The sequence below is a fragment of the Harpia harpyja genome, chromosome 9 (genome assembly GCF_026419915.1).
Source record: "Harpia harpyja isolate bHarHar1 chromosome 9, bHarHar1 primary haplotype, whole genome shotgun sequence".
NCBI classification, from domain to species: domain Eukaryota; kingdom Metazoa; phylum Chordata; class Aves; order Accipitriformes; family Accipitridae; genus Harpia; species Harpia harpyja.
Genome location: NC_068948.1, coordinates 45,372,412 through 45,392,796, shown reverse-complemented (window position 1 = coordinate 45,392,796; position 20,385 = coordinate 45,372,412). Strand labels below are relative to the sequence as shown.

General features: G+C 51.8%; 1 protein-coding gene across 1 annotated transcript in view; it reads left to right on the top strand.

Moving 5' to 3' along the window:
- The window catches only part of NOS1 (nitric oxide synthase 1), a 59,763-nt gene that overhangs the window by 15,644 nt on the left and 23,734 nt on the right, over positions 1-20,385 (top strand). The window contains exons 3-13 of the mRNA XM_052797383.1: positions 5,856-5,988; positions 11,548-11,685; positions 12,139-12,284; positions 12,640-12,802; positions 14,044-14,135; positions 14,711-14,852; positions 15,581-15,720; positions 16,150-16,324; positions 17,437-17,538; positions 18,289-18,483; positions 19,646-19,731. Of these exons, the coding sequence (XP_052653343.1) occupies positions 5,856-5,988; positions 11,548-11,685; positions 12,139-12,284; positions 12,640-12,802; positions 14,044-14,135; positions 14,711-14,852; positions 15,581-15,720; positions 16,150-16,324; positions 17,437-17,538; positions 18,289-18,483; positions 19,646-19,731 (1,512 nt within the window). The remainder of the gene's footprint in view (positions 1-5,855; positions 5,989-11,547; positions 11,686-12,138; positions 12,285-12,639; positions 12,803-14,043; positions 14,136-14,710; positions 14,853-15,580; positions 15,721-16,149; positions 16,325-17,436; positions 17,539-18,288; positions 18,484-19,645; positions 19,732-20,385) is intronic.

Here is a 20,385-nt window from a genome sequence, read left to right as displayed (position 1 = left end):
GGAAACATGGCAGTTTCGGTCCAAAAAGCAGCATCAGCAGCCCTGAGAAGGAGAAGTGTGCTGAGAGCAGGAATTCTGTTTATGAAGGGTTTCAAGGTTTCAGGCTCCATCCTGCATTGGAACAAACCCCATAATTTTGCAGTTCTCAGAGAGAAAATTCTCTTCCTCCCACCTCCTTTGCTGCCGCCAAAATCTCTTTGTGTTGCTCAAAACATTTCATTTGCATTTCTGATGTCTTCATTATTCCGTACTTGGACATGAAACTTTAAAACCTCTGAAATGAAAAGGTTCCCTGAAACTATCATGTTATTGCCATTCTGCAAAGCGGTGAAGTAGGAAGCTTTGGCAGTGAATAACCCTCCCCTTCTCCCTCGGCGGATTCTTCTTCCTCGTCACTCTGACTACATCAGTCTAATCCAGAGAGGCATTTTGTGCCTGCAAACAGCATATTCCACCCAAATATAACCCTGCGGAGCCTTCTCAGACCAGTCTCCAAAGCACCCTTCACCTGCTCAGCCCCCTGCGCTGGTGCTGCTTCTTACATCCCATGGGATGGCTGTTCTCCTTGTACGTGGTCCCAGCAGACAAACCCATGGCCCATGTACGAGTCTGTGCTCTCCCGGCAGACCTGAACTGTGTTTGGCCTCCAAATAAGATGCTGAGGCTGGAATCCTCCCGGTGCTCTTTGGGCACGGCTGGGAAGGGACGAGCGTGGCGGTTGCAGGTTGCATCTGACGCTGGCTGAATCTCGAACGATACCGATGGGACTTTGGGATCTCTTGGATCTGTTCCCAGGTCTTTGTCTGGCAACGCCTACTCAACGGCATTTACCAACCTCATATTTCATAGACTTCTCTCCAAAGCTGCTCTGTGCATCTTGCTCGGTTCATTAGTGCCTAATCCCAGCAATGGGCACAGGCCAGTGACGCTCTGACCTTCTGAGGGTGCGAGACCTTCTTCAAGCCATGCCACGTGCTTGTCGGTGAGGCTTTTGTCCTCTTCCTTCGGTGTTGTTCAAGCTTCCCTTTCTCATTTAGGAAGCGGTTTCTTGCTTTGATAGCTCTGCCATTGCCTGCTCTGGGCACACTGGCCCTGCTGCTTCTCCAGAGAGTCATCCCACCTTTTGGAGTTATTCCTTCTGCTTCCAACATTCCCACTTCCTTCCTAAGTTCTGCTCCACCCTCTGCACCCTGCAAATCCCAGATCTTGCCCGATCCCTTCTCCTGCCTCTCCCTCAAACGGGTGCTGTTGTGCCAGACCTTGCTTTAACCCTCGAGGCGCGGAGTCTGCAGCCAGCACATTTTCCAACGTTGCAGACTGTGAGCTGCCCCAGGGGCATGAGAGCCAGGAAATATTAACTTCTGAGGATGCAATGCCCTCCGGAGTATGGTATCCCGTGGGGCAAAGGAAAGGTGAGGCAAGAGCCATTTACCCCAACCTCTAGCACTGGAAGGAGGAGCAACGCGCAGCGGAGCCTTGCAGCCGTCTCCAAGGACACACCAGGAGAGGGAAAAAAAAGTAAAAAGGATGTATTTCTCTCCCGAAGCTCAGAGCAAGAGAGCTGTGCACGTGTGAGCTTCCCACACAGTCCCAAGCTCAAGCGTAGGGTTTTCAGCCACCGGGACAAGGGCCTGGAAGGAGTCCATCCCCCGCGGTCACAGCATAGGGTGCTGCTGTCGGCGTCACAGCACAAGAGCCATCATCGGAAATGTGGACATCGGCATCCGTATCGGTTCATCCAAACCCCGGGGGATTGCAGCAGCTAGTGGTATCTCTCATCTCTGCCTGGGAAATCAGAGAGATTCTTCTGCCAAGCAAATTCAAAGGAGCGAAGTGACAAATTTTCCTTTTGCTCGTTTTTTTTTTTTTTTCTTTCTTTTTGGAAAAGCTTTGGAGAAATTTCTCAAAGGGCTGTCTCAGCAACTTCCCTTCTGCTTCATCACTCTGAGCACTGCAACATCATCAAATTAGTCAAAAGAAAACAGTGGTGCCTCTCATTTCTCCAAACAGCCAGATGCTCTTTCCGAGGTGAGGCTGTGCCTGTGCACCAGTGGGGGAGGGCAGGATTCCTCTTCCTTTTTTTAAGTAACAAATTTTGCTTTCAGAACAAAAGATGACCTCAAACGGTGTCCCTTCCCAAAAACCTGCTCTGGATCCAAGAGATCTTGCTAACAGTATTTAATAGATCTGGCAGCAGGACCAGGTCAGAGAAGGCTCTCTGGATCCTGGATCTGGCCCTTGGGAGAGTTCAGCCAAACAAGTGCCTCCAAGGACAGATCTTCAGCATTGATTCCAGAGCCTCAAAGACCCTAAAGTGGTGATTTAAAAAATCTTGTTCAATGCCACAAAGCACCCAGATAGGGTCTGACGGTGAGTCGGGAGGATTTCTCCAACTGCTGCCGGGGGTCGAGGGCAAGGTCCCCCCTGCCCTGCGTAGCTGCAAACGGGGCTGCTCCCACAGCAGCTCCTCGGAGGTGCCCAACCTGGCTGCCTCGAAACACCCCTCGGGGGAACTGCACCCTCCCCGTCACCCACCGGGAACCTGTGAGAACGGCCCTTCGGGTTCTCCTGTCGATAAAGTGCTTTTGGAAACGTTATCGGGAGGCTGAGCTCAAGCACGATGTTCTGGTCATCCTACCGGTCTCCTTGAGCGCGTGAGTGGCATCCTTGTATGAACGGGGCAGGTCACCCGGCATCTCTGCTGGGGGCTGGGGAAGCCAAGTCAAGAGAGGAAAATAACTTACCCAAAAGACCCTGTTCCTGTCTGAGCTCGCAAACAAGGCAGTTACAAGAAACGGGCAGGAAATATTTGTAAAATGAAGCAATTGATTTTTTTTTATTTTTTTCCCCTCATCTGGGCTAGGACTGGGGTGAGGCTGTGGCTGCTCTGAATGGGCTTTTCTCTCCCTGTCTCTCTCCAAAAGGCAGAGCCGGATACTTCTGGGCAGCCTCATCCGGGAGAGGTCTGTGCTAGCTCAGCGCAGGGGCACGCACCCGCAGCCCTGCGAGGGACGGACCTCCTCGCCTGACACCGAGCACACTGCAGCACACCACCAGCACGGAGGCGAGAGATACAACCACTAATTTAGTCTAATGGCTTTGTTGCAGCTATGCTTGACTGTGCTTTTATAGCAGAGACTAAGGGTAAGGAAGGGCAGCACCTCGCTGCCTTGTTCACGCAGCCGTAAGTCCATCAAGAATAGCAATACGCAACCTGTTTCTGCCCCAGCTGCAAACATGCGATGGGATGTGGAGCATTTGCTCCTGAGCATCCGACCCTTAATGCCCACCTGGACTTCACTGTTCCTCGGGACAGTGCATCTCGCTGTCGGGTGATACTCGAGGCCACTGAACGGGAGCAGCTTCAGCAATACTTGTAATACACAAAGCAGCCAACCACAGCGATGACTTCATTCAAGCATCTGGTCTTTTTCTGTGCCGTTGGCACAGGTACCAGCATTTATGGCTTTGCTGGTGTGCAGACAATGAGATTACATGTGCAGCCTCCTGGCCGAGACCTCCGACTGCTGCTGCCGATTGATGGATTCCTCTCTAAGGTTCCCTTGTGCCGGCAGACGCCCATTTAGACAAGCTTGCAAACACCTTCCTGGAAACAGCAGGTCGTGCCAGGCGCCTGCAGGCATACGCGCAGTGTCATTTTGGAGGCATCTGTGGGATATCTGGCACGCTGGGGTCTGTCTGCCCAAGCCTCTCCTGTCTGCATAGAGGCAAAGTCTGTGCCCCTGGAGAGGTACCGTGGTCCCTCAGGAGGCAGGTTCCCTCTGCTAAGTCCCAGGCACTAGTAAAGCCAAGGGATTTCTTCCATCGCCTTATGGATTTAGTGCCTGTGTCTTGATTTTAGGCCAGTTACGGGGAGCAGCACGTTGGGGCTCATCAGCTGCAAGATATGGCTCTTGTACGCCCATCATTTCACGTGCTCAGTGGCTCTGTGTTGACCTGCCTCCACTCTCCCTGATATGATGGGGCTCAGGGCAAGAAGGCAGGGACATGCAGCCGTGGAAACGAGTATTCTCCAGGAGGTTTAATAGCTGGCCTTGACTTAGGGGGAAGAGCCAGGTTTGCTGAATTTTCATCGTGCTAATCCTCTGTCTTGCTGCTGGGAATTCTCTAGATGGAGGTAGGCTGGACATGTCAAGAGACCCTGAGCTTCCCCTTTGGATGGGCTGGTAGAAGGCAGAGTGGGTACTGCGTGGTTCGTGGTTGTCCCCAGCCTTGGGACTGCATGGCTGTAGCAGAGAGACGGGACCTGTTGTCTTTGGCTGTGGTTGTGCGGTGTGGTGGGTGCGGTTTCTTGTGTTTTATCTGATTGAAACCCTTTCATGTACTCGTAGGAGCCAAGTCACAAAAGAACAGCTTTCTTTTTCTGGGGGGGGCATAGAAAACCCAGTAAAAACTGCCCCTATGGCACCTGTACCTCCTCGCTTGCACCAAGCTGGCCACTTTCACCCTAAGGCAGCCAATGTTTGGAAGGTGTCCAGGAACCTAGCGTAATATTTTGGCAGCTGAACATTGCTCTGTAAAGGCAGAAAAATTACGGAAAACTTAAAGCACTGGGAGGTCATCTTTAAGTGAAGTATTTTCCTTAAGCTGTACCTAAAGAGTTGAGCTTGGGGGGCAAGGAGGACTGTGAAATGGAATTTGTGTGTACATACGTGTCTTCCTGTGACAGCGTCAAGAATTATGTCCTGAGTGTCAGTGTCCTACTTTGGTCAGTGCCCAAAGCCCGCCGTCATTAATGGGAAAGCTCATTATTGACTTTAGTGGGCATCTGAAAGACTTTTTAAGAACTGACAGCAGGAGCAAAACAATTGCCAGAGTGCATTACCTCGACGGTCTATTGAGCAAGGGCAAAGGCAGCGTGGCTGCGAGCGGTGAGGCTGTGCCTGTACTGGCGTGGGGCCCCGTGCAGCCCAACCCACGGAGCTCCTTCCCACGTGTGGCCTCACCAGGGCGGTCGGCGCCTTTGGTGCGGATCCTGCAGCCTGTCTTCTCTGAATATCACGTCTCTAAACCCCATTTGTTTTTCTCCTTTGCGAGGGCTCATATGGCAGTGGTTTTCCATCACCTGCTTGGATGGCATTTAGCAGCCTCACAGACATCCTGCGGTATGTTCCCCAGGCAAAACGCGCACGGTAGACTGTGTGTGCTGTGAGTTATATCAGTCTAACTGCGCAGGCCAGGGCAGCCAGCGCTGGGGACATCCTCAGTCCCCCAGCCTTACCAACGTCCCCAGCTCTGGGGAGGCAACCCATCAGTTTCCTTAAGTAAAAATCACTTGCACTTACCAGCATTTGCAGCATCTATAAAGGTCAGGAAGAGGAGAGAGCTGTTTCTCCCTCCTGGGAGCCACCTATTTTTTCTTGGGTTTTTTTTCCTCTCTTCCACTCATAAACACCAAGCTGCTCTGCAAAGCTGGCTGGTTTTGCTATGAGGTTTGCTACGAGGTTTTGCAGCTGGAAGTGCGTGCAGCTGTCCTTTCCCCTGCTCCCTGCTTGCTTTCGCAGGGCTCCAGCTTGGGTTTTGGGGGCAGAAGGACTGGTGAGTAACCCTATTAGAGCCAGTGTCGAGGCAGGGGTTTCCTGTTGCTTTGCGGGCACCGCGCTCATCCGCGCAGCAAAATTTCTATTGTGTTTGGGTTGCCCTCGCCACGGTGATTCATCGCCTCGGCCGAGGCAGAGCATTTCCTCCCCTCCCGCAGGGTGATGCATGAGTTTTCACTCCTGTGGGAAGAAGCTGGAGCAGGTCCTGGAGCCATCACTCCAGGACCTGGCCCCATGGTCCCAGCACCCAGCTGCCCTCCAGCCCGCTGACCCAAATGGTTTTTAACCCTTCAGTTTCAGGGAAGGGGAAAACAAGCTGCAGAAAGCCTTACCGGCTCAGATGGAGAACGACCGTGTCTTCGGTGACCTGTGGGGGAAGACCAATGTGCCCGTGGTCCTGAACAACCCCTACTCCGAAGCGGAGCAGGTAAGAGCCCATGGCTCATGCTGCTTTGGGTGGGAAGGGGGTTTGGGGGTACATGACCCATCCTGGTGGGCGCACACACCACAGAGATCCTGCAAGGCCTTACATGCACTACCCTGAAGATCTTTGATCCCAAGAGCTGGAGTTGATGGGGCATAGAGTTGATTTGGTCCAGAAGCTGAATTCCTCATGGTTCGGGCAGGGTATGGGTCACTGGAGAACGATGCTCTTCATCCAAGGGGCCAGAGTGGGACGGGAGCGCAGCCAGGGACCAGGACTTCGAAACCTCCCTCAGGACTGTCGTCCCTTTTTGTGGCAAAAAGCCGAGTTGCATCGTTAAAGTAATTTTGATTCATATGACGGTAATTCAATAGAGCACTTCAGATAATACGTTGTGCGGTGCCTTTTCATCTCCTCACACTCCACAGACATAAATTCTCAGGCTTCCTTGCCAAAAGTGGATTAACTCCACGTTTGTAGCACAGCCAGAGACGTAAGGCAGACCCTAGCAGGCCAGAAAGATCACCTCGGGGAAAACATGATGTGCGTGAGCACTGCCAAGCCTGTTCGGGCAAATGTGTCTCCCTGATGGGATTAACCAGCATCAGGGCAGGACATGGGGGACCGGTCTGGGAACCATTTGGTCTCCTTGCCCCACCATGTTTCTCAGGGTGACGTCGTAAGGACTGTTTTCCAAGGGAGGGGAGAAAAGTGGTTTAGTGGTCACATGAAGCCTTCTGAGAAAATCAGTATTTCCTCAGCTTAGGAACGTCCTCAGCAGATACCTCTGGCAGATGCCTCTTCCCAGCTCCAAGGAGCTGCAATGCAATGCTCCTCGCTGACACGCCACGTGCAGACCACCACAGGGTGGGTGCGCTCATGGTGTGGTTGACACCCAGATGTTGAGCCTGGCCTTGACACCCAGCAGCACCTCCCAGGCCACTGCTCTGCCGCCAGATGTTTTCCCATTTCATTGGCATTTTGCAAGATGCAAAGCCAGGAGCAGGAGGTGAGGGCACATGAGGTGACGCGGTCCCTTCATGCCCATGGAGGTGACGTGGTCTTGGCTGCGGTGGTTTAACTCTGCCCACGTCCTCATTCCTCCTGTGCCAGGAGCACCGGTGTTTCTCTTGGGAATCCCGAGCAGAACGATGTTCACGTGCGCTTTTGCAGCACGCACAGTGTCAGAGGCTCATGGGACACACAAGACCCGCTGTGCGGGTGCTGATGCACACGCAGAGCATCTGAGATCATGCCAGAATTGCTGCATGGTTTTAACCATCCTGGTTGGGTGCTTGGATGCAGTTGGGAGCAATTTCCATCCTCCCCTCGCCTGGCTGCAGCTCAGCGTTGCGGCCAGGTCTCCGAGCAGCACAGCCAACCTTACGGTGGGTATTGTCCTCCATCGGCACACACAAATGGGTGCATCCAAGAGCTGCAACACACTTTGTTCAGCCGCTGGAGAGACGTCCCTGGGCAGCCCCATGTCCCGCAGCGCGGTTAATGCAGTGTGGCAGGTATCACAAGCCCGTCTCGCCCAAGGACAGGTCACTGCTCTGGTCCCTTTCCCCCAGCTCTGGAAAGACATGGTCTTTCTGCCTCCTTTGCTAAGCTCCTTGCATGTACGTGTCTGTTACCATAAGCACTTTATAACCTTCTGTGTTCAGAGCTTAATTTCTCTCCGTGTTAGGGCTGCCAAAACCCCCAGTCTTAAGCTGCTATTAAACTCTTTAATATTTTTTTTCACTAGATGTGCAGCTTTCTTTTTATCCTTCTTATCCCCAAATCGCTATGCCTGCTCTTCTGGAGGCTGTTTGGTTTTCCCCCATGCTCCCTGCAGCCATTCCCCTGGGCTGTATGTGGTCAAGGCAACTGAACTTCTTGCAAGCTGCAATAAATACTGTTAACACAGAGGCAAGTCAAGCCAAGCGTGAGATTTTATACACGTTGTTCTTTCTGTAAAGCAGGATTTGGTAGATTCACTTGGCCTGGCGGCAAATTCTCACTGAGGCTCATAAGGTGCTGAAAAATCTATTGGGCATTGATTGCTATCCCTCTTTTTTTTTTTTTTTTTCAAAATCACGCAGTGTGTTTTGCTTGTTTCCCAGGAGCCCAATTCCCCTGGCCCTAAACCTGACCGATGGAAAGATGCTGTGACTGCACCAGCCCAGGTCCTGTGTGAGTCGTATTTCAGTCTGTACAGACTGATTTGTTAGGAGCTCCAGGGTAACGGGGGGGGGGTGTCCATGTAGCTAGCAGGGGAAGGGAGTCATGTCAGCTCCACACTTGTAACAATGATTTACAGCTTTATAAAAGCGAAAAAACACACTTTCAGCTAGTGGGGTTAATGCAATCGGGAAAGAAATGTCAGCATGCCAATATATCTATGACCTGGGCTGATGCTGCAGACCTCGTCCTCCCACAGTCGATGCATTTCAGCAGGGCAATATATGCCATCATCACAGGGACTCCTGAAGCCCAGCTGGGATGCGGGAGGAAGGCTGAGGACCTGTAGAGCCCGCTTGGGTCTGCAAAAAGGGAGATGCTCCCCAACATTCTGGCCCCAAGAAGCGCCCGGGGCTGGGTGCATTTCTCCCCTGCATCTGTAAGAGCTGCAGACAGCTCGCAAGCTGCACGCTGACGATAAGTGCCAACACGCTCCCTTGTAAAAGATGTTTGCATAATGCATGTGCGCCCCGACTGCTACGTTAGTCTCTCCGTTTGTCCCACTCTTGAGTCACTAATATCGCAGCTGCCTAATTAAAACATGAAAGGATCTCTCACAACCTCCCTGACAGAACCAGGGGTAATATTTGGCTTCAGCTTTGCCGTGCAGGGAAGGCACACACACACACACACAGAGCACTCTTTCCCGGTTTCTTCTGGGTGTTGCTCTCTCCACAGCTGCTCTGCGAGGCGGTTGCCAGACCTGGCACCTTTGCTTCAGCCCGGCTGGCATCCCTGGGATTCGGCATGCCTCTGCACCATGGCCCGCTTTCAGCAAAGATTCAAACTTTGCCAGTTCCTGCAGGGAAAAGACAAAAAGGAAAGGGAGCAGCTTTGAGAGAGGTTTAAGGTAGAACATCTGTAGGCAGATGTTAAGCAGCCGATGTCCACCAGCCTGGACCATGAGCTTGCTTGCTCCAAGGATGGGGTCAATGCTACATCTGGATTCATAACACAGCTCTTGGGCCATACCTGCTCTAGCAAGACGTTGTTTAGCAGCACACCTCCTAAGCTGCACTGAAGCCCCATCAGCGAATCAAAACTAACTCAGAATAAAAAAAGTGCTGCTGCATACAACCAACACTATCTGCTCGGTACTTCTACTTTCTGTCTGGCAGGTGGAGGTACGGGTGAGGATTGGTTTTGTTTGCATTTTTGAGCAGCGGTTTTCAGCTATGTTTTACCAATCTCATAGAGCAATCATGCTCAGAAGGAAGGTGGCAGATTATGCCCCTTGGTCCTAAGGGTGGTCCAGGTTGGTTCGGAGAGCACAGGATGCTGGTAGTGGTTCAGGAATGGTTTAGTTCTCTTGAAAAACAAGCAGAAAAAAATAACCAGGAACTGCTGCTGCCATAATTCAGGTCAGATTCTCCAAAACTGAAAAAAATGAACTTAGAAATAGTGCTTTTCCAGGACTACATTTAGGAGGTTCTTTTTATTTACTGCTGGTTTTGAGCTCTATATGAAGTCTTATATTTGTTTTCTGCAGCATGGAAAGGGGAAGCTGAGATCCACTGGGTGGTCATCTGGCTTCAGGGGCTAGGACTTCAAAACGCTCCTTGGGAACATCACAGGATTTGTGACATGAGGAATGTCACAGAGACCTGTGACAGCATAGCCTGAGGGCATCGAGAGTGGCTTTCAGAAAATGCGAGGACCAAAGAGGGTCCTACCGAGGGGTCAGGTTATAAAGCTCTCCCTTCTCCCCTCTTGCTCCCAGTATATGCTTTCAGTGCATGGTATTACACTGTGAGCCTCAGGCTGCTTGACAGCAAAATCCCTATTTTCCAGGGGAAAAAAGTGTGGAGCATATGGTAAAAAACAAAGACTGGGCAAAAAATACGGCCAACATCATTGCCACCAGGGCAATGCAGCGTTCTCTGCTGAGCCCAGGCATTAGTCTCGCAATCGATCAGGTATCAATCTCTCTCTGCTTCGGAAAAGCAGAGCAATCCTCTGTCTGGCAAAGTAAGAACAAGTTAGATCTGGAGCCTCATCTGCTTTTGCCATCCTTGTGGCCACTCTTGCTTTCCCTCCTGGGTTTGCTTATCAGCAAAAGTGCTTGTTCTGAAACAAGAGCTTCTTCCACCATGTGCTGGCTCTTCTGCAGTTGGTCCTTCAGGCTGTAATGCTGGGTTTGTACTAGTGCTGCTAGTCCATGAGCTGCAACCGTGACATGAGCCCAGAACCGCCAAAAAGGAGGGTGAGACTCTCCACAGCTCTGCTGAAGGCAGTGCCATCTTTAAAAAACTTTGCAGACGGACTAGAAAGGGACACAAGCTACATGATTCATGTAGGAAGGCTACATCAAAACTCGGTCCAAGCCTAGATCTGCTTTGCAGAGGTGCAAGCCTTCGAGTGGTTGTGAAATATAAGTAGGTTTTGACAGGATGCTCTGGTGTGGGATCAGGTCTCCCCTTGAAACCTGCAGCAACACCGTTGCGGTTGCAGTGACTGAATTACATCCTACTATAAGATCTGATTCCTAGAAGACACATCTCTGCTTTCCAGGGCCACTGTGGATCAAACTGTCCCATGACACACTGGCAGACACTGATTGCTCTTTAATTTTTTAAGTGCTTGGGGGGAATAAGGGTCAGAATAGAAATACTAGACATCTTCTGTGAAAACATGTGCAAATACAAGCGCTTGCAGCCAGCTTCTCTCGTTACAAGCTCTCTGCTGGCTGAGGCTCTTCCTTATGTTGGCATGTAACTCAAGATGTGCTGGATGAGCACACCCTGACACAGAGTATTCGGGGGGGCTGGAGATTCAGAGCTGAGACTGAAGTAATCCAACCATGCATAATTCAGCAGCCCTCCCACTTGCATAATTTATCCATCCTTATTCCTGCGATCTTCCAGCATTGATATCAAAGGAGTTGTGCCTTTGGCTTGCTCAGAGGAACGATCGGCTGTTAGCTCTATCGCACAGTGCTCGTATTAGTGAGGCAGAGCTTGGCATGTGTAAAAATCTGAGCAGGTGACGCTCCTTAAAAAGAAACATCTAATATATTTTAGAGAGGTAAGTCTTCCACTGGGAAACTTGAAAGCAACGTTCTCCTAATTCACTTCTTTCTCTGTTTTTTAACTCCTCTTCTACAGGTTTGGCTGTTCTGTAAACAGAGATGATTTCTCAATTGGATTGTGAGTTGGTTGCTCCACTGTAGGATTCTAAATGTTGCCAATATTTGGATCATATACCTTGTCATGCTATATTACACTAGGATTCAAGCACAGGCATCCATTAACACAAGATGCTGCTTGTTGTTGTGGCCTTTTTCCTATATCTCGTTGATGAATACTAACCTTGTGCCTGGTCTTCACTGTTGTCCAGCCACCGCCATCTGGGCGACAGTCCCCAACTAAGAACACAGTGAATGGAAGTCCTTCCAAATGCCCGCGGTTTGTCAAAATCAAGAACTGGGAGACAGGCTCTGTGCTTCACGACACTCTGCACCTCAAGACAGCGATGGTGAGTAGAGTTGATAGGACTGGCTAAAAGTTGTCTGAGCATAATTGAGTGGCTCACAGTGTTTCCAAGATGGCTTTACCTGGAAATGCAGAACTGGATGAATTCAAGCCAATCTTCTTGTCTCTGATGGTGTCTGGATTTCAAAACTCTGGTGCAATAAGCTGAGTGAGAGGGAAGCCCGTCTGGGATAAATCAGGAAAAGCACATGACTTTATGCCAAGCTGGGGCAAGAATTTAGTGAGCCCAGATTGTCCGTATTGGGTGTGACAAGAGATGACCACACGTGCTTGAGCTGTCTTACACAATGTTACCGATAGGTGTGAAAACAAATAAGCTGGAAATATCCCTGTTTGTCAAAGATGCCACCAACTTCTGTGTAGGTAACTGTTGACTTCATGTGACCAAAAGTGCTGCAGTAACCCAAGACACGCTTGTCTCCTTCTGTCTCCTCAGGCCACCGCGTGCACCGAGCAGATCTGCATGGGCTCAGTAATGACCCCCAGCCAGCACGTCCGCAAGTCAGAAGATACCAGGACAAAAGAGGAGGTGCTCCTCTTGGCTAAGGACTTCATTGACCAGTACTACTCCTCCATAAAGAGGTAAGTATTGGCCGGAGAAGGTCGCAGGCCCTGGCTGCTGCTTATGCTGAGATGTCACATAGGATCTGTTTTTCACACTTGTGAGTCAAGGCAGGGTGAGACTGTGGTGATCCACGTTCAACTGCTTCTTCGGCGGAGTTTCATTCCTAGCATTTGTTGTGTGCCTCTGTGCAAATTACTGACCTCTCCCATTTGCACTTGGTTATCTGTTATCTGAAAGCACACAAGTGTGTGTGTGTATCCGTGCACACGTGCACTTAAGAAGGAAAGAACTCATGCCCAGGTGGAGAGCAGCAGGATTCCCTGCCCTCCACCCGGCTTGGTGACTGCCATCTCCTCCGTTCCCCACGTGCAGATCTGGCTCCAAGGCCCACATGGAAAGGCTGGAGGAAGTGACCAAGGAGATTGAAGCCACCGATACCTACCAGTTGCGGGACACAGAGCTGATCTATGGAGCCAAGCATGCCTGGAGAAATGCAGCCCGCTGTGTGGGCAGGATTCAGTGGTCCAAGCTGCAGGTGAGCACCGGCACAGCTGGAGACAGCTGGCAGGCTGCCTGCTAAAGGATGCACTGGAGTTTTGGAGAGGCAAAACTTGCTCTTCAAATACCTGGGGAAGCACAGCACGGGTACAGTTGGGGGTGTTCAGCGCACACAGCAGCTACGCTCTCCTCGACAGCTTTGGGGATGCACAAGCTGGGAGGTCAGCAGGAGCTGGAAAAGCATCTGTGGGGTTGGTGTAGCCTAGGTGTCTGTGTCTGAAGCGGGGCCAACTGGAACCTGGCGCTCTAAAGATTTTCCAAAATCAGATACTGCTCCGGTATCTCACATGCTGCTTCCAAAACTATTGCTCTGCCTGGAGAGAGGCAGCAGGACACACTCATCCTTGGTACAGAGATGCTATGGCAGGAGAAGATTTGCCTTAGTGCCCTTTTGACTAGCTGGAAGCATAGCGTAGGATCTGAATTACTGATCTCTAGTGGAATCCTTTGGTACAGAGATGACGTCTCCCTCTGTAACCTGGAGCGCAGCTCAAGTGCTGCTGAGCAATTCTTGTGCCTGCTTCGCAGAGGCTATAGGCACTGCCTGGGGCCGGGAGGCTGGGCCTCCTTTGCTCCCAGCTCAGCCTTCAGCTCTTCGCTTCCACTGTTTCTTTTGGCATATCTGAACCTTGGGAGGAGCCATTTCTGCAAGAAGTTGTCTTCAAGCCTCCCGTTGACCCTCTTTCCTGGTTTCCCCATTCTTTTGTAGATGTCCCATCCCTGGAAACATTCAAGGTCAGGTTGGACAGGGCTCTGAGCAACCTGGTCTAGTTGAAGATGTCCCTGCTTACTGCCGGGGAGTTGGACTAGATGACCTTTAAAGGTCTGGTCCAACCCAAACCATTCTGTGATTCTACGATTCCCCATCCTCTCAGTGGATCTCAGACCTGACTGATACCTGTCCTGTTTCAGCTTTGACTCTTGATCTACAAGAGACAGAGAGCAGAAACCAAAACTGTTGGTGGATAAGCCAGGAACAGCAGCAGGTTGAGAGCACTGCCTGAGCAGCAAATGACTCATATCTCCAAAGCAGGAGGGGCAGCTGGATTAGACAACCACGTGCTGTAAAGGCAGGGAACACATAATTGTGGAGCTTTAGATACCTAAGAAGTCACAGTGGCCTCTAGGGCTTTCCCTGTGCTGTGTTTCTTCTGCTTGGCTCTGCCCTAGGAGTTGGAGCATCCTGTAGCATCACCACAATTGCTTCCACTGTTTCAGGTGTTTGATGCCCGGGACTGCACCACAGCCCATGGGATGTTCAATTATATCTGCAATCACATCAAATACGCCACCAACAAAGGGAACCTAAGGTAAGTCACCAGGGAGTCACCAGGTTTAATATCCAAAGGCCTCTGGGTGGGGGTCAACCCAGGGCTGGGTCCTGCTGACATTGTCTCCTTTAGCAGCTGCTGCACAACAGGATGGTTGTAGCCAGCACCCGTCCTGGGGAGCACTGGAGGGACCCGATATCAGGGGAAGGTGTCCTGCTGGTCCAAGTATACCTCTTCTTGCTCTCTGTGGGACCTCAAAGGGCAGATTTTCCAATTATTTCTCCTTTCCTATATTCTGCATCAAATGCAGAGCACGGACTGCTCTTCAGCTCTCTCTGAAACCCCGTGTTAGCAGCCAGCTTCTGCCTGGAGCTGAATTGCTGGAAACATCCCAAATTTGAGAGCTGGACTGCACCTGGCCGTGACTTCTTCTGGTGAAGGAAATATAATAAATGTTTGGGGCTTGTCCAAGGCACAAGCAGAGGTGGTGCCCAGGGTGGTGGCAGGCAGGGGCAGCACCTTTCCCCCGCAACACTTTGCAATTCCTCCGATGACCCCTGTCCTGTCCCCTCGCAACATCCTCGGCATCCACCAGCGCTGCCTCTTCCTTCCAGATCTGCTATTACCATCTTCCCGCAACGGACGGACAGCAAGCACGACTTTCGCATCTGGAATGCCCAGCTCATCCGCTATGCTGGCTACAAGCAGCCCGATGGCACTATCCTGGGAGACCCTGCAAACGTGGAGCTGACGGAGGTACCAGCTGAAGGCACCCTCCCTGGGCACCACGGGCATGGGGCTGGTGGGGGCACGCGGAGACTCCGACCAGCCCGGGAGTGAGGAGGGTGCTGGGTCAAGCAGGGTTTATCACATCCACTGAGGTGCCACAAAGTGAAGCTGGATTTGTCTCCCCCTCAGATATTTTCCCAGGAATAAAAACTGTTTCCACGCATGCAGGTGTTGGCCATAGCTGCACTGAAAGGCTCTTCTTTCCCTTTTGCTGAGAAGGGGTCACTTAGTGTTGCTGAGGGAACTGTTGCAGGAAGACATCCGTGGCCACCGCTGACCTGGGCCAGTGGGAATCAGAAATAAGATTTGCCTTATGCTGCTGCCCCTTGGTGCTGCCCACCCAGCACCAATGCTCGGCTCTGCTCTTCCCAAACTCCTCTGCTTTTCTCACCCATTTTCTCCTTTACCATTACAGGCACAAATAGCATAAGCAGCTTTTGCAGAGCCATGATCCTACCTGGGGATCTAGTTCTAGGCTCATTTTCAGCCCAAATCCCCCTTACTTGGCCATGGGTTGGCTATGACAGGCAATCCTGTGTCATAGCTCCCTTGGATGGAGATTATTACTCAACCGTAAGGGCTGAGCAGAGATGCTGTTAGGAGACCCTGCTCAGTGCATGCAACACCCTGCCCATAATGCTTGAACAGCAGGTGACCTGCTGGGACTTCTAACCCCACCTTTGTTTTGGCTGTAGATCTGCATTCAGCAAGGGTGGAAGGCACCGCACGGGCGCTTTGATATCCTGCCTCTGCTTCTCCAAGCCAACGGCAATGATCCAGAACTCTTTGAAATCCCCCCGGAGCTCGTGCTGGAAGTGCCCATCCGGCATCCCAAGTAAGTCAGAGTAAGCCCCAAAACTGCTCGAGGGAATCAGCAGGACTGAGCTCCTCTGGTTGCATCCTAAGCCATCTCCTGTGCTTGGCCTTTCCTTGTGGCAGTTTGGATGCTTTACCCAAGACCCTCTTCCAGGTCTTCCCTCCACTCTGATGTAAAGCTGGCAGAACCTGGAGGTGGAAAACAAGTTGTGTCCTTGTCTCAGGGCTGGCTTCCCTTTTCCTGAAGTCTGCCAGGACCTACGCCACTCTGTAACGCTCCTGATATAGCACTTTGTCCCCATAAACAGCCCCTAAGGGAGATATTGCCTCCAGGAACCATTCTGCTCGCATGTCCTTCAGCCTGGTGGCTGGTAGCAAAGCAACCTCCTCCATTCCCCTGCCTGCACTGGGGAATGACTGATTGCCTAACCCTGTTGTATCCCGGCAGGTTTGAATGGTTTAAGGACCTGGGTCTGAAGTGGTATGGTTTGCCAGCAGTTTCCAACATGCTCCTCGAGATTGGTGGCTTGGAGTTTTCCGCCTGCCCCTTCAGCGGCTGGTACATGGGCACAGAGATTGGGGTCCGGGACTATTGTGACAACTCTCGCTACAACATACTGGAGGTAATTCCCCCTCCTCAAGGAGGCCAGGCGCTCCTGGGGTGCAGTGGGCGTGTGTGAAGTTACTGGGGAGCAGGCAGGAGACTGGGAGAGTGTTGCCTTGAGTGTACAGGACATCCAAGTCTCCCTTAGATAGGGCAGTTACATTCTCCTGGAGCCACATGGCCAAGGGTGTGATGGGCTGGCAAGTTTTTTTGTGCCCTATGGGGCCAGCTGGTATCTAACACAGCAAGCGTGATGCCTGTTGAGCTCCCCATAGACTTCTCAAAGCACCTTATAGATCAGCAGGCACCCAGTCATGTGCTTGACTGAGGTCAAGTGCTAAGACATGGTAGGGCTGAGAGGGTACAGAGACACTTGGTGACTCCTCAGGGACATGCCTGCCCATTGGGACCCTCCAGCTCTCCCCTCCAAAGTGCTCTACCATGGCTTGGGGACTCCCAACACTGGGGACAGGGTGAGTCAGAGACAAAGCCAAGCCATGGGGAGGTGCTGGTGCAGGGGATCTGTGCCCATGAAGGCTGGCTCCTTTGCCCTTCCAAGGGGCACGTTGTGTCACTTGGAGGGGCTGTGTCCCTCCCCAGTTGCTTGAAAACCAGAGGGGTGAGAGCATGTGTGTGTGTGCGTGTGTGTGCACATGTCCGTCTGTGACAGTGTCGGGGAAGGAAGGACTCCAGGTAGAAGAAACGGGCTGAGAAAGAACAGAGTTTGGGAGCAGGAGGGCGTCTGGCATGGGAAGGTGTGCGGGGGTCTGTTCCTCCCAGCACATGGATCACCACCATCTCCTGCTGTCCCACAGACCCACCCATTTTCTCTCCTGTCACAGGAGATGCTCTTGATGTCCCTTTTCAGCAACATTTTGTCATCTTCCTCTGCCTGGGGGAGGACGGGAGGCCAGACTGGCCTTGCTCCTGCCATGGAGAGGAAAAGGCAGGACCATATTTTCTCAGACGAAGGCAAAATGTCAGCCCTTCATTGCAAGTGTACTGCCCTGCCCTGCGGGTGCCTTGTGTCAGCCTGGGTCCCTCCTCTGGGTTCCTCTCCCCAGGCAGACATCTTCAGTCCTTGGTTCTTGGCCATTAAAAGTGTTCACCTTCTATCATGTTTTGTTACAGCAAGTGGCCAAGAAAATGAATCTGGATATGAGGAAAACCTCCTCGCTGTGGAAGGACCAGGCCCTGGTGGAGATCAACATTGCTGTGCTGTACAGCTTCCAGGTACCTGAGTAGCAGGACTGAATTTTGTTTAGGTCAGGCTTGAGGGACACAGGGACTGGATGGGACAAGTATGGAGACATCTGCCCAAGGACAATGGCAGCAGCTGATACACTCAGCTGAAATTGGGCTGTGCCTTCCTAATTTTGGGCTGTTCCAGGAGCCTGCAGTGAAATTTAATAATCTCTGTGCCCTGGATGTTGCAAAGACAGCGCTACCAGCATCTGAGCTCTGCTGGTCCAGAGGGAGTGCCCTGAGGGGGCAAGATCCAGCCCTTCTGTCCCATCCCTGAGGCAAGAATTGGCCCAGGTTCTCCCCCCGCCTGCACTTAAAGGTCGAGTAGCAAAACTAGTCATTGGCAACCCAAGTGCAGAGGGTGGGAGTCCTTCCCAGAGCTGGATCAGAGCTGATCCTTGAGTTGTACAAGCCATGGAAGAGTTCTCCAAGGGGCTGAGCAGAGGATGCTCCATCCCATTCATGCCATCTTAGTCTTTGCTTGGCCCATGACAAATAACAGGAGGAACAGCCATCCCATAGCACATCTACTCAGAAAGGACAAGGGCAGCTTTACAGTCTCCTTGGGAAGACCAGGGTCAGCAGCCACTCTGTGTCATCTCCAAAGGTACGGTCCTGTAAGACCATGGGAGTGAGGCATATTTGGGTCAAACAGCTCCAAATGTAAAATCCTGGCTTTTGCCTTCTGGGGTGTATTAACCCACAGCTGTTGGCTCTGCTCTCTTCTCCCTCCAACAGAGCGACAAGGTGACCATTGTGGATCACCACTCAGCCACTGAGTCCTTTATCAAGCACATGGAGAACGAGTACCGATGCCGTGGAGGCTGTCCTGCTGACTGGGTGTGGATTGTCCCACCAATGTCTGGCAGCATCACCCCAGTTTTCCATCAGGAAATGCTCAACTACCGTCTCACACCCTCCTTTGAGTACCAGGTACTGTCTGCACCCTACCTTCCACCAGGTGCTGTGTGCCCAAAGGTATAGCCAAGAACAGGGTGGGAGCTGGAGCTCAGAAGGTGCAGGAAGGAGAGGGACAGCACCTAATCCCTTCTACAAGCTGTCCCTCGAGGCAGTGAAGTCCATGACCAATTCTAATTGATGACCCCCCCAATGTAGTGTAGTAATCCCCTGGATGTTACACCTTTTCTCAGGGGCAATGGCTTTTTGCCCCTCCGTGAGAACATGGGATACCTGAGGCCCCAACTTTCACCCTTGGATCAAGCAGAGTTCCTCCCTTTGGAAATGCCTAATTTTGCACTTTGACGGGTAGGTGAGGAAATGACCTGGCAGTCACTGTGTCCCTCCTCTCTCCAGCCTGCAGGTTTGAGCGGATGGCTCTTGCCAGCTTGGGGATCCAACAATTTGATGGGGAGCTCCTGCCCAGCAGGGCAAGCAGTGGGCTGAAATGCTGGTGCTGGATTATTTAACACTTCAGATCGTGGGAAAAAGGGCCCCAAGTAAACACGCCCTCATTAGCCAACCATCCCTGCTCTGGTGGTTTTCACACAATGTGACCTTTAGTCAAGAGCCCTTAAGGAACAATCACAAACCAGGAGCAGTCTGTTCATTTCTGTAACCAACCAACCCACCAGGAACCCCGATGGTTCCTGGCCCTGATTTTAGACAGCCACCTCCAAAGGCACTGAATTATCTTCTGTGCGTTTGTTCCTTGCTTCAGCTGCCTCCCCTTCCCAAAGGGCCTCTTAGGAAAAAAAAATCGAAAAACTGTGGGCTGGGGAGGGGGAAGGATGTGTTTCCATTGCCTCTCCCCTTCGGGCATTGCCTGCCTTCTTTTTGCTCGTGGCCTATTAAAGCTCATCTCAGAGGTGAGAAGGCATTTGGCCAGGTGCTGTTACAAGCCAGCAAAGTTTTATTACGTCGCAATTTTTCTGTGCGTACTCCATTGCCCAACTGCCCCACGAAACCCATGGGGCTCCAAGGATCAGGGACCTATACAGGAGATCGAGAGCTGTGAAGAGGCCAGCTAGTCCTCCCCTTCGTGACTAGAGGAATTCAACGCTCAGTGCTGCGGGTACAGTATTTCTCAAAGCTCTGAGCACTACCCATCAGCTGCTGCTGCTTTTCTCTCTCCTAGCCGGACCCCTGGAACACCCACGTCTGGAAAGGGGTCAATGGGACACCTACCAAGAAGAGGGCCATTGGCTTTAAGAAGTTAGCAAAGTAAGTACCAGTGGGATCTAAAAAGCCCCGGAGTGTTTGGGGCCGGTCCTGGTTTTGGGCAGCTCTACTTGCTGTGCTGTTTGATAGTGCTACCCTGTGGTTGTATGCAAATGCATGGGTTGTAAGCCTGGATCTCAGGCCACTGGAGGCTTTAGCTGCCAAGAGGGACATTTGGAGAAACAGGCAGTCCTTTGAACACCCCATTAGACCACCGAAAGGTATGTGACCAGGTGAATACCAGATGTTGCATATAGTCTCTTCTCCCAAGCTGGTTCATTCTCCAGTAAGGTGGCCTTCAATGCTCAGGAATGGCTTTCTCACTTCTTGCGGGTATGTTGCCTCTTTCTCCTTTCGCAGCCTCCTGGGGCAGAGAGATCACCCGTCACTGTTCAGGGCCATGCTGGCACGAGCGAGATGAAACTCCTGTCCATATTTCTCTTTTTCTCACTGAGTCTTCAGCTATTTGAGGAGCACTTGTCTCCAGTGGGTGCCTAAACCTCCGAACACCCACATTGCAAGGAGGGGGGAGACAGGAATGAGGAATCTCCCTACAGGTAGCCGATGGATCAGGGCCGAGCTGAGATTTGCACTTTATGGCCAGTTGACCCCTAGTAATGGGCCACACGAGCCCCTCTCCCCTGCCAAAGCTCCTAG